At 43.6% G+C, this 15,779-nt stretch overlaps 1 protein-coding gene across 1 annotated transcript in view; it reads right to left on the reverse strand.

The window, feature by feature from the left end:
- Mkln1 (muskelin 1) overlaps window positions 1-15,158 on the reverse strand; it is a 142,512-nt gene extending 127,354 nt beyond the window's left edge. Inside the window, exons 1-2 of the mRNA XM_040728738.1 lie at window positions 15,002-15,158; window positions 3,699-3,852 (exon numbers count right to left, since the gene is read on the reverse strand). Of these exons, the coding sequence (XP_040584672.1) occupies window positions 3,699-3,715 (17 nt within the window). The 5' untranslated portion in view covers window positions 3,716-3,852; window positions 15,002-15,158. The remainder of the gene's footprint in view (window positions 1-3,698; window positions 3,853-15,001) is intronic.
- Between the last annotated feature and the right edge of the window lie 621 nt (window positions 15,159-15,779).

Raw genomic sequence — 15,779 nt, forward strand, 5'->3', positions numbered from 1 at the left:
CTACCTCTCCTAAGTACCCAGATTAAAGGAATGTTCTACCACATCCAATACCGTTCTTATTTTTAGTATGTAAAGTATTTGTTCACATTCTTTACCCATTTTTCTGTTCATTCTGTTTTTGATAAAATTGTAAAATTAAGATCTCCTTGCATAATGCATAAGTACTTTTTTTGTCAGATTGCAAATACTTTCTCATATCCATTTGTCTTTGGCTCTGTTTAGTGTTTTTCTGCTGCTGCTCTTGTTGTCATTATCTTCATTTTCACCATATAAAAGTTTTAAATGTTTTACATGAATTCATTTATCAGCATCTTCCTTTTGGGCTTCTGAATTTGCCTGTGTTTGAAATGTTAGCTGTCTTGCAGTTGGGTCTCTCTTCAGTATAGCTTGTGCACAGGTCTCCAGGCCCATACACCCATCCCCACGCCACTCCCTGCCTCAGTCTGGCCCCATACACATGGTTTGAGCTAGCTCAGTGTTCAGGCAACTCCGAAGGCAGCCTGATCCTCTTAATGTGTTGACTTAGTCATGAAAAGGAGATGACTCCCCACACCCCAGCTTTTTATCTTGAAGATTATAGACTCCACAGAGTTTGAAAAACTGCGGTGAGTGACCTTCACCTCTCTTCAGTTTTCCCGCTTTCATTCTTGCCTTGTCACTGCCTATGAACTTCTATCCATTGAAGCATTTGAAAATAAGTTGAGTATTGAATTTTTAAATTGATATCTCACTTAAAATAACCCAGCATACATCTTCAAAGAGTAAGGACATTCAATATAACTATAGTACCATTTACCATTTCAGACTTGGGGAAATGTATAATGATTTAATATCTTTAAGTTCATATTAAAATTTCTACAACTGTCTAAATACCTTATATAAACGTTTGCCCTTTGTCCCAAGGATCAATTGTTGTCCCCTTTTCTCTCCTTTCTTTCTTCCTTTCTTTCTTTCTTCCTTTCTTTCTTTTTCTTTCTTTCTTTCTTTCTTTCTCTCTTTCTCTTGCTTTCTTGCTCTTTTTGACAAGGCCTCATGTAGCCCAGGCTGACTATGAACCCCCGTGTAGCCAAGGATAGCCCAGACCTCGTGATCCTCCTACTCCTACCTCCTGAGTGCTTCACAGAGGTCACGATGGTCCCCGGTTTATGTCCTGCTGGGGATGGAAGCCAGGACTGTGTACACCTTAGGCAAGCACTTTACCCATGAGCTAGGTCTCCCAGCCCCTGGTCTAAGATCTTAACATTGCATTTGATTCTTTTTCTCTAGTCCAGTGTCCCAAGATGGATAGTTATCAATATCCACAGATATCTTTGATTATGGGGTACTTCTGGCATTACATTAACTCATTTTCTGTTGCAAGATACATGAGGTTGAATACTTTATAATGAAGTTTATTTGATTCATAGTTTTGGAGGCTGGAAGTCTATGATTAATTAGGTGATCATATCTATTTGGTCAACTCCTAAGTGAGGACTTCAGCTTGTTTAAAAGTTGGATGTTTAGACACGGTTACTCTAACACTGTCACCCGCTAAGTCAGGGCTCTTGTTTCCTCCCTGGAGAGGTTTCATAATTGCTCCTCAGGGAAAAGACACATCATCAATCCTACAGAAGAGTCACAGTGAATGCTGTTATCCACTCAGAATTCTGCTTTACATATGTTTAATTGTCACAACAACTCTATATATAAAGAGTGCTGCTTCATATTGTGAAGGATTTACCAGAGGCTTTAAAGGAGATACTAGAAAAACCATAGCCTTTGGGAATGGGTGGTTAAAAGCTGTATCATCTATTGGGGTCTGGATCTGGCTCTCTGTAGACTTCATTTACTTATCTGTACAGTGCTGAAGATGAGCAACTGGCCTCGTAGGTTGAACACAGCTGCCTACCTGACCTATAGTGGATGTTATTAACTCAGTATATCTCCTGACGATAGGTTAAAACTCCTGGGACATGACATAGTCCACAAGCAGTTAATCAGTCAATCCAAGTCATTAATTCAGATAATCTGACCTACACTTCAGTTGAAGTTTAATTTTAGATATATTTGGGAAATGAAGAGTCCTTAAGTAAATACTGTAGGAGGGTGATTGTGACCATTCAATTTCTGGGAACATGTGTGGGGGGAAGACTTTAGTACCTCACAGGTCTATCAGGAAGCACAAGCAGACTCCAACTTTGTTTACCACAAAACAGAGAGATCATTCCTTCCACAAATAGCAAAGGAATGCATTCTAAGAAAGTGTAGAGAATCAATCTCATCTATCACAGATGACTCTCACAACTCAGATGGCTGCTATGTCACTAAACCTTACATATGGGTCATTGTTATACGTGCATTCCATTTCAAATACATTTCTTTTTTAAAATAATTCTGTGTGTGTGTGTGTGAGAGAGAGAGAGAGAGAGAGCGAGAGAGAGAGACAGAGAGAGAGAGAGAGAGAGAGAGAGAGAATGCATGTGTGCATTTATGTTCACCCATGTGCACAGGTATCTGTGGAGGCCAGAGGGCATCAGATCTATCAGATCTTCTGGAGTCAGAGTTTCAGGCAAGTGTGGATTGCCTGTCATTTGTGCCGGGACTGATCACAGGTCCTATGCAAGAGCATGCCCTTAACCACTAAGCTATGTTGCCTGCCCCTAATTCATTTAACTTTTAATCCAAATCTCACTAAGAGGCACATGATCATGGTATTAAGGACACATACTTGGGGTACCACCAGCAAAGCTGAAGCAAGTGGGCACTGGATCAGGCATACAACTCAGTCATCCTTGAGAATAACTGAAGGACTCAAGCTAGAAAACCTCATGGAATTCAGTGGACACTTAGGAGTAGAACAGGAGAGTTTGTCTGGGGAAGAGAGTATTGGTGAAGTCACACAACCATCTAAGAGTAAGATTAAGGGACAGTATTTTATTTAGCACCTACTGTATACTGAGCATAGACAAATGTCTGGTTTATTTAGCACCTACTGTATAGTGAGCATAGGCAAGTGTTCTCCAGCATGTACTGACTGTTACAATCATCTACATGTAAGGGGCAAGGAAACTAAGGCTCAGAGAGGGTGAGCAAACTTACCCACTGCACACACAGAGTGACTTAAGCACAACTATGCCTGGCTCCAGAGCCCATGTTCCTACCTCATTAGTCAATGCTGTCTAGGAGTAATCAGATATGGACTATAAATTGCTATTGTTTCTGGAGCCCACAAAAGACTGTCTCTCTGGAGTGGTTCCAATTGTGTGTTTCCAAGTGCCTGTTGAACATAACCGAATTTTCTACCCCGTCCTCCTCTCCCGGTTACCTATCAGGCATGTCTCAGGTGCTTGCCAGAGTCCCTGTCTATTGTCTCCCAAACTTCCAGTTGTTTGCTCTGTCTCACGACTGCCTGGGACTTGCCCTGCTTGTAGTACACACAATCCTGCAACCCAGAGCTGCTTCCCCTCCCGCCCCGCCCCTCTGGCACTGAGCAATCAGGCTCAGCAGGTGCTGGCGGGTTCCCAGCAGCTCTGTGCTCCCCAACCAAGGTTAAAGGCTGCACTGCGGTGTAGGTTGCAGCTCCCAAAGAAGCTAACAGTGGGAATAGGTGACCCAGCGTGTGACAGGTGAGTTGGGATGAGCTCTGATCCCTGGGAAACAGTCAAGGGGAAGGCCCCAAGAAGATGGCTTCCTTGTCTTCCCTCCTCCCGAGAGCTTACCTGAGGCCTGGTTCCATTCTCTAGCATAGTAATGTTCTGCAAAGCCACCGGAGCCGGCGAACAGTCTTTCTGGGGATTGCTCAAGCTCCCTCTGGCAGCACGCCGCCGTGTCTTCTCGCTTCCTCTCACACTCACTGCCCCAGGACTGCATCTCCTAAATAAAACATTGGCATTAGGTTTTAGTCCGATTTTTCTAGAAAACATGAACTAGATAGAATATTCAAGTTCAAGCTGCTTCTTGCATTCTCTTGAGCGTGTTCCAAAATGTAATAGCTGATAATAATGTCTTTCACACAACATAGAAAGATAAAAATAAATCTTTAAAAAAATCACACTGTCATTATCAGCACACCTAGTGGTATTTGCGTATTTCCCTTAAAAATGCAGTTTGTTTGAAAAGAAAAGGAAACTATTGAAAGAGTCCTTGGTGTAAAAAAATAAATAAATAAAAATTCAAAGCCAGGAACTCCTAACTGGCCTCACTCTTGCATGCCTCATTTCCTGAGAGTCTCACAGGAACCTTTCCCTTGCCTGAGTCTGGGCCCTCATTATTCTCATTTAGACGATTATAGTTGCTTTTTAATTTTTCTTTGTTTGCATGCTGCCTGTTGTCATCAAGTAAGTAGTCCTAAGACTGATTTTATCTTGTTTTACAGTGTTCAAAATCCTTTAGTAACTCTCATTGTTCAGAAAACGATGCCCTGAGAGCCTTCTAAAGCCACTCTCCGGTGACTGTGTCTAGAGCAGAGCCTGGTGCTCAAAGTCCTCTGTCAACTGTTGACCAAGCCAGTTGGACCCCTTTAAGGAACAGGGTATGACATATACTAGAGGAAGTCACCTGTTGGACCCCTTTAAGGAACAGGGTATGACATATACTAGAGGAAGTCACTTGTTGTGAGCAGAATTGACACAGTACCTGGAAGACAATAGCTCCAGTCAGATGGCAGCAGACACCATTGGGTAACACAAGCTGAGAGGTAGGGGAAAATATAAAGTACCATGAAGCAAGACCACCAGAGGCAAGAGGCACAACAAGACATGAGTAGGGTGCAGAAACAGTACTTCACTGTGGAAGAGCCCACAGGGATGACTGAGTTGTATGCCTGATCCAGTGCCTACTTCATCTTAGCTGGTGGTACCCCAAGTTTAGCTCTGTTCTAGAAATGAAAATGCTGCCTTTTGAGATCATGGCAGGAACCTGAAGACAAATCAACTGAGACTGAAAATAAGCTGGTTAGGACACAGGTGTGACATAGGCAGAGCGGTGTGTAGTTAGGATGTGAGGCACTCATGGACTAGCAGCGGTAGAAGCCAGGGCTGAAGAGAAGAGTCAGTGGAAGCCCAACCGAAAAGGAGCTGTGGAACATGGTTTCGCTGAGAACATCAAAGGCATCCTGCTATAGAAAGAAGAGAGAAACCTCAGTGTTTGCTAAAGTCCCCCATTAGAAGGCCCAAGGGTTACCAGAGGGCGATGGAGCCCAGGCAACATAGCTCGGGAGTAACAGGTTACCCGATACAGCCCAGGGCAGAGAACGGTATGGTGGCTCCCTGTTCCCTCCATAAATGTCCACAGCCTAACCTCCAGAACCCAGGGGTCCTTACTACATTCTATGACAAAGAATGAGATTGCCGTTGAGGGTCATGGGAGAGGAGACTTATCCCACATTTCTGGCTGGGTCCTCAGTACAGCCACACACATTCTTACAAGGGAGTAGCAGGGGAATTGTTCCACAGTAGAGGAGAGGCAATGAGACCACAGAAACAGATTGGACTGGAGTGTCCAGGAGCCAAAGAAAGCCTGAGGCTATCAGTAACTGGAAGAAGCAAGGGACAGATTATCTCCCCTCCCCTCATGCCTCAAGAGATGCTGACCCTGCCCAAACCTTCGTTTCAGACTTCTGGCCTCTAGAACTGCGAGAAAACAAAATTCTGTTGTTTTAAGTCAACCAGTTTGTACTAATTTGTTACAGCAGTCGCAAGAAACCAACAGAGGCCAAACAGACATAAATAGCACAGACTCAACTCAACTCAATGGCACACTGACATCCACAATCCTGTTGGCTAGACACCCTTTTACCTGCTTTTTATACATTTGGAATTTCTGCTAGGACCCTTCCCATGCCTCACATCACAGGCTCCCAAATCACAATTGCTTTCACGTGCAAATTTCGTTTCATTCAGATAAGGGTATGACCGTCTTCAGAACTTGTCTCTCATGCCGGAAACCCACAGACCTCCACACACATTTCTCTGAGCAGAGTAGTTGGAAAACGAGAAGGAAAGCTTCCATCGCCCATCGGTAAATGGAAAACAACCGCCACCAACTTGCCTCTCAGAGGTAATGATGGCAGCGTTTCCTGAGAACAATTCCTGTATTTCATTCTAGTGAGCTCTCTATTCCACACACTGGACTAAATAAACTGCCAGCAGTTCACCCCAAGGAAGAGGGGGCCAGAAACAGAAACGGACTGGGGTATGGCTCGATGGTGGAATATTTGCCTGGTGTGTTTGAGGCCCTGGTGTTCTACCTGGCCCTTGGCATTGGAAAAACAAGACAAAACAAACCAAACAGAAAATAACAGCAAACAAGAAAGCTCGAGACTGAAACACAAGCCCAGGGAACAATGACTCATATAATAAACATTTATTAAAGAACTCTGAGGCCAAAATACAGTCTATAGATGCTGAGGAGATGCAATAAGGCACAATCACAAGGAAACAGTTATCACAAAATAGACGAATGCGTGCGTGCGTGCGTGCGTGCGTGTGTGTGTGTGTGTGTGTGTATGTGTGTGTGCGTGTGTGCTTGTGTGCATTTCCATGCATGTCAGGAGCCACCCTCAATCACTTTTCCACCTGTGTGTGTGTGTGTGTGTGTGTGTGTGTGTGTGTGTGTGTGTGAGAGGGGGGAGGGAGGGAGGGGAGCGAGGGAGGGGGCGGGTCTTACTGATCCCCAGAGCTAGACTGGCAGACACCCTCCTGTCTCCCCTTCTACGGTGCTGGGGTTATATGTGCACACCACCAAGCCCACCTTTCTACATGGGTCACTGGAGATCAAACTCGGGGTCCTCATGCTAATGCAGCAAGCCCTTCACTGACTGAGCCACCGACACCCGCCCCCCAGCCCTAATGAATGCTTTTCATAGGAGCGATTGCTAGGAGGTCAGAAAAAAGGGAATGATTAACTCTAGAGACGGGAGTCTCACTCCCAAGGAGCGGCTTTCAAGCTGGTTATTTAGGACTTCATCAGGCAGAGCCAAAGTCTGGAGCATTCCAAGACCAAAAGAAACAACTGCCTGTGCGGTTGCCAAGCAAACCACACCCTGTTCAGTCCCATTGTATCCGCAAAGGCCTATTTCTGTTCATTGTCCTCATAGCCACTTTTTAAGACAGAAAGAGAATGTGGGCTAAGTCCCTTCTTTGAAACCAGGTATTTTATAGGTCGAAGAAAGGAGACCCTGAGGAGGGACTGTGGAAGTTGGCTTCTGGTGAGTCCAGAATTCATCCAAGGAGAAGAAATGGAAGCTCATCCCTGTTGCCTGAAAACGGAACCGAGGCTTCCCCAGTGTGTTGCAGCGGCTCCTTCTGAGCTCAGAAGAAAGCAGGAGGGAACGAGAACACCCTAGCCGTAGACACTGCCGTATGACGAGCACTGCCTTAACCCAGAGCAAGGACCCTACTTCCTCCCCTCGGCTGACCTTCAGATCCTTCTAGGAGAACAGGCACCACCCAGCCTCCCTCCCAGACAAGCCCTGCTAAGCCTCTGAGACCAGAGCTTGCTGTTGTGAGTGGGAGGAAAAAACCTCTTGGGAGAGAGGCCAGGACAGAGGAAAGGAAGGCCAGCAGACACCTACCGAGGGGCACAGGGGTCCCCATCCTCACCATGGAGCATCCGCGGCAAAGCAGGGAAGTGGGAAGCTAGCATCCCAGCCTCCCACTCTGCATCCTTCATCCTTGTTTTCCCAGGAAACCTCTACCTAGTAGACCCTGCCAGGAGGCCCGCGGCATTTTCACGAAGCAGTAATAACAAGGACAGAGAGTTCTAGCCTGCCGGAGCCTGCTGGCTGGCCACTCTTTCCACTGCCTTTTGTTTTCATGCATCATTCCTCTCGCGCGCTTCTCAGATTCCTCTGGGCTTTGGAAAAGCCACACAGTGACACCACCCAGTGGGCTGGCAGGCATCTCTGACATGCACCCTGCCCTAAGCACTGACACGTATCTGGAGTTTTCAGAAAGGGACCACCTCCTACCAGTTGTAGCTGGCAAAGGTGGGGCTTTAAGTACCACCCTGTGGTCTGGTAATCACATCCTACTGTCTTATTCAAATGTCATCTGCAGTGCCGGGCGTGGTGGTGCACATCCATAATTCTAGCTCTTGAACAGCTGAGGCAGGAGGATGGCAATTTCTATGCCACCTGTCTCAAATTAAAAAAAAAACTAAAAGGGGGGAAAAAAAACAAGGAAAAATATATCTGCAAGGTTTGTTGAGCACACTTTGTTTCTTAAAGGATCCAAGCACAGCCAACACGGATGTGACTAACCAAACAGATAAGCTTCACTATGACCTTTTCAATGTGAAACGTCTCTCGTGGTTCATGTGCTAACACTTAGTGCCAGCTGGTGGCGCTGTTTTGTGAGACTGTTGAACTGTGACTGGCAGAGGTGGGTCATTGAGGGTGGGGTTTTGAAGGTCCAGCCTAACCCCCGTTTCCTGTTGAGCTCTCCACTTTCTGATCAACCACAATGTGAATAATCGTCAAAAAGGCCAACCAACTACAATGCCATGATCCCCCTTTTACAGTAGACCAAATTGCCTGGAACCACGCACCAACATAAAACTCTCCTCTCTGATGATGCTGTCAGGTGTGCTGTCCTAGTGACGTAAAGTTAACTGACACTCAGCCCCTCAAAAATCACCCGTAGCATTTCCAGCCATAATCTGAGAGTAAGACCCATGTAGATGCTTACTTCCTAATACTTTAAGAATACTTTACATTTATTTATTTAGCATGTGGGGGGCCACAGCACAGATGTGGAGGGCAGGAGAGAACTCAGAGGAAGTCGGTCCTCTTTTCTCACTATGTGAATCTGGGGCATCAAACTTAGGTCATTCTTAGGCTTGGTGACAGTCACTCCAGCACGATGTTGACTTTAAAACTTGATGGTATTGGGTCTCAATGTGGAGCAAGAAACTTTCTTGTAAATCACGGATGAGAGAAAAAAATTGGTGGAGCTACTACACAGAGTAACCAGATAAAGTCAAAAGTGCCTATCCATTTCCTAACAATGTCCACCCTAACTTACACTCCAAATTCCTACATATGTCTCAGGAGACATAGATAAAGATGTGGGTGATATGAAAACACAAAATCTCAAACAAAACAACAGCAAAACTATTGACATAATAAATTTCTACTTACAGGAGACTAACGTCTAAAGTAGTTATATAACAGAATGATGGTATTTCTCCATAGTATAATATTACCATGTTATGAAGGGCAGACTAGTTTTATTAGTGTCATATACATAAATCTCAAAGTCATGATGGTGAAAAAAGGGCTGTAGGAAAATATGTATGCTACTTATATACATGCTTAACACTGTAAACTAATATTTTGTGTACTTTAAGGTATCTTTAAGAAATTGGTTACCTCTGGGGAAAGTTGAGAAGCAAAGGATGTTGAAAACCAGATACTTTCTTTAAAAATATTAAAAGGCCACTAGGAAGGCAAAGGCAGATGGATCTCTGAGTTCAAGACCAAACCTGGTCTACCCAGGTCAACCAGGGCTACAAAGACAAGCCTTATCCTGAAAAACAAAAACAAAAACTATGTCTCCTCCCTCCCTCCCTCCATCCATCCATGTCTCTGTCTCTGTCTCTGTCTCCCTCCCTCCCTCCCTCCCTCCCCTCCCCTCCTCTCTCTCTCTCTCTCTCTGTCTCTCTTTCTCTCTCTGTGTATGTATGTGTGTGTGTGTGTGTGTGTGTGTGTGTGTGAGCAGTTGTGGAGTTGTAGCACACACCTTTCATCCCAGCACTTGGGGAGCAGGCAGAGGCAGGTGTATTTCTGTGAGCTCAAGGTCAAGCCTGGTCTACATAGTGAGTTCCCCACCAGCCAGAGTTACACGATAATCCCTGTCTAAAAAAATGAATGAATAATTTTTAAAAATTCCTGGATAATGGATATATACCATACAAGTGACTATGAGGATCATGGCCAGCAGAGCAAAAGGTTCTTGTCAGAATTCTTACAAAAAATAAATATTTGTTTTATATAATGAGTCATCTCCATAAACATAGGCACTAAAGAACCCTCTTAGAAACGTGTACCATCGATGTGGCTTTTGTTAGTGGAGAAGCCATACAGGTTCATTTATCTAGGTGCCCTTGTGACCTGGACTTGAGAATGTCCTAAAAAGAGTCAGAGGGACAGGGGGAGGAGAAGAGATGCTGGGCCACATGTGGATGTAATTATAAACATACCCAGAAGTTCCCAACACTGGCAGAAAATCAGATGAAAACGTTAATGCAGCTGTCTGTGCCCCATCATCCGAGAGCATGACACAGCAGCTCTGTGTCAGGGAGCCTGGGATCTATATTTTAAAAGGCTTTCCAAGAAATGCTGATGATCAGCCAGGCTTGAGAAACGGCAGCCATCTCTGGTTATGGTCTACCAGTGTTTTCAAAGAAACTGGGCAGGAGAAAATAAAGCAAAAGATGAAAGGAGAAAAGGAGGCAGAAAGAAGGGAATGAGGGCATGGCAAGCAAGCCTTTAACCCTCCCTCACCTCCTTCCTGCTCACTTCCTCCAGGCTTCAACAGCCTTGAATTGTCCTTCCAGAATTCCAACTTTCTATAGTATTCATCTGGCAATTACACACTTCCCTGTTTGTTCCTAACCCGGCTACTGTTAAACCCAGTAAGTTTAAGGTTTGCCATAAGTATCCCAGACCATCTTTGTGTTTTCTATAGTGTCTAACCTGTGCCTCAGTGAATCAGCAGTAATGAACAATAATTAAGAATACACCAAGTTCAGAAATGTGTTAAGATATGAAATACAGGTGCAAAATCAATTGCATTTTTATGAGCTAGCAATAACATCCACTGCAATTCCTATCAAAATTTCAACATCTTTTCTTTTGCTGAAATTGACAAGCTGGTTATAAAAGTCATATGGAAGTATATCTCAGAATAAGCACAATAATCTTGAAAAAGAACAAAGTTGGAAGATGAGTATTTCCAAGTTTCATAGCCTACATAATCTGATATAAGGTATAAGAGTACCTACAAAATCCATCAAAACCTTGATGGCATCGAGATAAACCCACACGTTATGGTCAGTTTTAGATAAGGTGCCAAAACAGCTTAATAGGGAAGACATGATGGGCTTTGCTTGTGTGTTTGGCTTTGACTCTGGTGTGTGGCCTCATAGATGCTACGTAAGCACTCTACTGAGGTTTACCCTCATTCCTCTGCTTTCACTGTTTATTTGGACATGGGGTCTTGCTAAATTACCCATGCTGCCTTTAAGCTCATTCTGTGTCCTGGGCTGGTCTTGAGCTTGCAATTCTCCTTCCTCGGCCTCCTAATCAGCTGGGATTACAGGATGGGTGTTGTGTGCCCAGCTATAACTAATTTTTCAAAAGATGGTGCTGGGACAACTGATTATCTACATGCAAAAAAGTGAAGGGGGCTCTCTTCAGCACTTGTACTCCCCCCTCAAAACTACGCAAAGTACAGTATGTATGTGAGAAAATGTCACAATGAAACAATTAAATGCACAATTAATAAAGTACTAATTCACAGTGAATCCTTGACCTAAATGTAAGAATTAAAACTACATTTCTTTCTTTCTTTCTTTCTTTCTTTCTTTCTTTCTTTCTTTCTTTCTTTTTCATACGATGTCATACTATGTAGCCCTGGCTAGCTTAGAACTTGCTATATGGAACAGATTGGCTCTGAACTTGTGGCGATCCTCCTGTCTCTGCCTTCTGAATGCTGAGATTACTGGTATATGCTACTATGCCTGGCATAAAACTAAAAATTCTTTCTGGGATAGAGATAAACTCAATGGTAGAACATATTTCCAGCATGTGGGAGGCTCTGGGTCCAATCCACAGTCAAATAAGCAAATATCTCCTAGGGGAAACAACAAAAATCTTTTCAAAATCTTGTAAAAAAGGGAATTCAAAACAAAAGTGCCAAAAAATTTCAAAATAGACCAATTGGATTTTAAAAGTAAAATTTCTTCTGTTTCATGGGCCAATGAGACAGCTTGGAGTGGGGGTGGATGATACATAGACTTGGTGGGTAAGCCTAATGACCTCATCTCAATCATTAAAACCCACAGAGGACAAAGAGAACTAACTCCCAAAAGTTGTCTTCTGACCTCCATCTGTGCACCATGGCATACTCCCACATGTATGCATACAAATAATAATAATAATAAAACACTTTTGTGTTCAAAGGACACCATCAAGGAAATAAAAGGGCAAATTACAGAATGAAAGATAAGCCTTTCCAGACATCTGAAAAGGACCTCATATCCAGAGTATATAAAAACCTATCAAAACTCCATCATTAAAAAGATTACCTAATGACAACATCAGCAAGAAATCTGAATGCAGATTTGTCAGAAAAAATAGATACAAATGGCCCCCATGCATGCAGACAGATGCTCAGCACCCCTAGTCATTAGGAAAGTACAAATCAAAGCCCCAGACACAATCTTCACACCCACAAGAGTGGCCATTGTTAGTGAGGATATAAAGAAACAGAAAACCTACGTGGTTTCCTCAAAATGCTGAACTACACAACCACCGGGCAATTCTTTCCTCGACGTATACATCAGGAGAAATGAAAATGTGTGCACTCGTATTATGTACAAATACTTGTACATAATGTTCATAGCAGCATGATGCATAATGGACAAAAAGTGAAGGCAACCCATGTTTATAAACTGAAGAATCAATAAACAAAATCTGCTATAACCGTGTGAAGACAGACATCCTGGTAAGTGCTACGACATGGGGGAAGCCATGAAGACACTATGCTAAATGAAAGAAGCTGATCACAGAAGATCACACGTTAGGACCCATTCATGTAATATATTCACGATCTGCAAATCCAGAGAGGCAGACAGTGGATTAGTGGTTCCCCAAGGGTAGGGATTAGGAATGAGGCATGATATCTGTGAATACAAAGTTTCTACAGAGGTACTGGAAATTTTCTTGAATTGGATAGTTGAGATGGATGCACCAGTCTGAGAACATTTATAAAACAATGAGGTGTATATTTAAATAGGCAGCTTTTATAGTATGTAAAATAGTATGAGAATAGCTATTCTTGATAGCTATAAGAGAAGTAAGAACTAGATAACCCATTTTCGCATTATAGCTCAATTACTGTTGCTGAATAGATCAAGTTCCTTTCCCCTTAGGACCTTGGCATTTGCTGTATCACTAAGTATTTGTATTGTATTAGCTACCTTTCCATTACTGCCATTTCTATTAGTGCCATTCCCAGTGTGTTCTCTGCCTCCTGTTTGCAGACCAAGATGTGAGCTCTGAGCTAGCTATCCTGCTGCCAAGCCTTGGGTGTACCCTCATGGACTCTAATCCTCTGAAACCATAGAGCCCTATAGAAAGTAGACAGTTTCTGTGGGCTTACAGTTCCTATGAGGGGATCCTAGCAGCAGATGGCAAACATGGAGGCAGGAACAGCTGGGAGCTCATATCTCCAAATAGAAGTAGGAAGCAGAGAGCACGAACTGCAAATGGCTTGTGGCTTTGACGCCTCTACCCCACCCCCACCCCAGTGACATACTTTCTCCATCAAGGCCACACCTCCTAAACCTACCCAAGCAGTGCCACCAATTTAGGGGACCACGTATTCAAATATCTGAGCCTATAGGGACATTCTCATTCAAACCATTATTTAGGTCTCCTTCATCCTTCATCCATTGGGTGATTGTTCCCATTCCTGTTTATCATTATTGTGGTGGCTTAAATGAGATGTCCCCATAAATCTTTGGCACTTGAATATCTGGTCCTTAGTTGGTGGCTGTCACTGGGGACAGGCTTTGAGGTTTCAAAAGACTAGTGCCATTCCCAGTGTGTTCTCTGCCTCCTGTTTGCAGACCAAATTGTGAGCTCTGAGCTAGCTATACTGTTGCCAAGCGTTGGTTGTACCATCACAGACTCTAATCCTCTTAAATCATAAAGTCCAATTAAATGATTTCTTTTGTAAGTTGCCTTGGTCATGGTGTTTTGTTTTGTTTTGTTTTTCACAGCAAGAGAAAAGTAACTAATACGATCATCAGTAACCCTGCTTTATTTTTCTTGTACCATTAGTCACTATCTGAAATTACCTTGTCTTTTAGTTTACTAGTTGCTTGTTTGTCTCTCTAACTAGAGTATATGCTCCATGAGAACAGGGACCTTGCCTGAGTTAGCTATTGCTGCCACTGATGTCAGTGGCAGTGCCTGACATGCAGTAAGCATGAATGGAAGGTGGCCAATCACCAGGCTTCCCTTAATCTCTCTAAATCTTCATTTTCCAATGACAAAATGGCATGAAAATCATTGCACTTTGCCCATAAATATCAGTGCATGCAAAGACATAGCTCATTACATTCAATAAGCGTGAACAGTGATTATTGTTAGGCTCTCCACCACCACCACTAACCTATAATTAAGATGGTCCACACGATGATAACAATCACCTGAAATGAGCCATTTTCACTGACGAATGAATGATGGAGCCCCTTCTTGGAGGGTGGACAAGCTTTGCATTCTAGCTTCCCTAGGACTTGGTTCCTCTTTAAATGAGGCCAATAAACAATAGCTATAGTTATTATATTTTTTCGTTTCTTTTAGGGAGCTTTGGGGTCTGGAAATTGAATGTATGGTACAATGTACCTAAAAATAATTCTCTACCACTAGGTTTCATCCCAGACCAGTAGCTGCAATCGTCATAGTGATTACCTCAGTAATAAAGAAAACAATGATGGAAAGGGAGAGAGAAAAATACGAAATTAACAACGCTTCTCAAGTAAAAGAAAGAATGGGCGGATCTATTATCTGTGGATAATAATACAGTAACTTTCCCCCACGTGTTAGTAGTTCACAAGAACTTAGTGAATGCCCATTGAGTCCAAATACAATAGCCTCTTGATGCTCGACTTTCCTCGTTGGTTTAAAAGAGCCAGGGTATGGAGCCAGTGAAGCAGGACTGTGAAGCAGGTAAGGAGCTCTGTGATGAGTGGATGCAGGTCATGCAGATGGCAAGGGACATCACCTACTCACCTACTGCTCGGCACCCACCCCGAGGCTTGTACTTTCGCAGCGGCTCTCATTAAAAGTCAGGTAGAGTCTCAGAACGCCACCTTTTACTGACTTTTGTGGAAGAAATGATATGTTACAGTGGCAAATCCATCAGGAAAATTATGGTTATGCCCCAGGAACAAGTGACCCCGGAAACCTCAGCGGCTTGCAACAACAGCTGACGAGTCATCTTGTTCATCAGAAGTCCTCTGCAGTGGCGCAGCTCCCATTGTCTGCACTCTGAGGCCAGCATTGAGGAAGCAGCTGTAATCTAGAACCTGGAGAGGAAAAAGACGGTGAATGAACGCTCCCCACATGGATGCAGCTCGCTCCCACCGCCTGCATTTCATTGGCTAAGGCTGCAGGGTAAAGGGCGCAAGAAACTTGGAATGTTTCGAGAAAGGTAACACAACCTACTACAGTTGTCTTCAAAATTTTAGAATTTGGTGGTGGGGGACATGGAGAATGCCTGAGGGGTCTCACTTTTATACTTAAGAATGCCCTTTTGGGTAGGGAGAAAAAAAATACCTTTGAGATCCAACTGTAAATACTCCATAATAAATTACCACATATAAAAAGATGTTAAATGCTAGAGTCTAGATACAGAGAAATACAAACAAAAATACAAATGAAGACACCCTTTGAGAAGTCTGGCAGTCTAGAGGATGTAGTACAGACAACTCTTTCCCAGACCTCGGCAGACCCTCCCTTCCCCTCCTGAGCCCCAGTCACAGAAAGATTCCACGCATTTCCCTGGGGA

This window comes from Mesocricetus auratus, unplaced genomic scaffold, assembly GCF_017639785.1.
Source record: "Mesocricetus auratus isolate SY011 unplaced genomic scaffold, BCM_Maur_2.0 Super-Scaffold_100019, whole genome shotgun sequence".
Taxonomy (NCBI): Eukaryota; Metazoa; Chordata; class Mammalia; order Rodentia; family Cricetidae; genus Mesocricetus; species Mesocricetus auratus.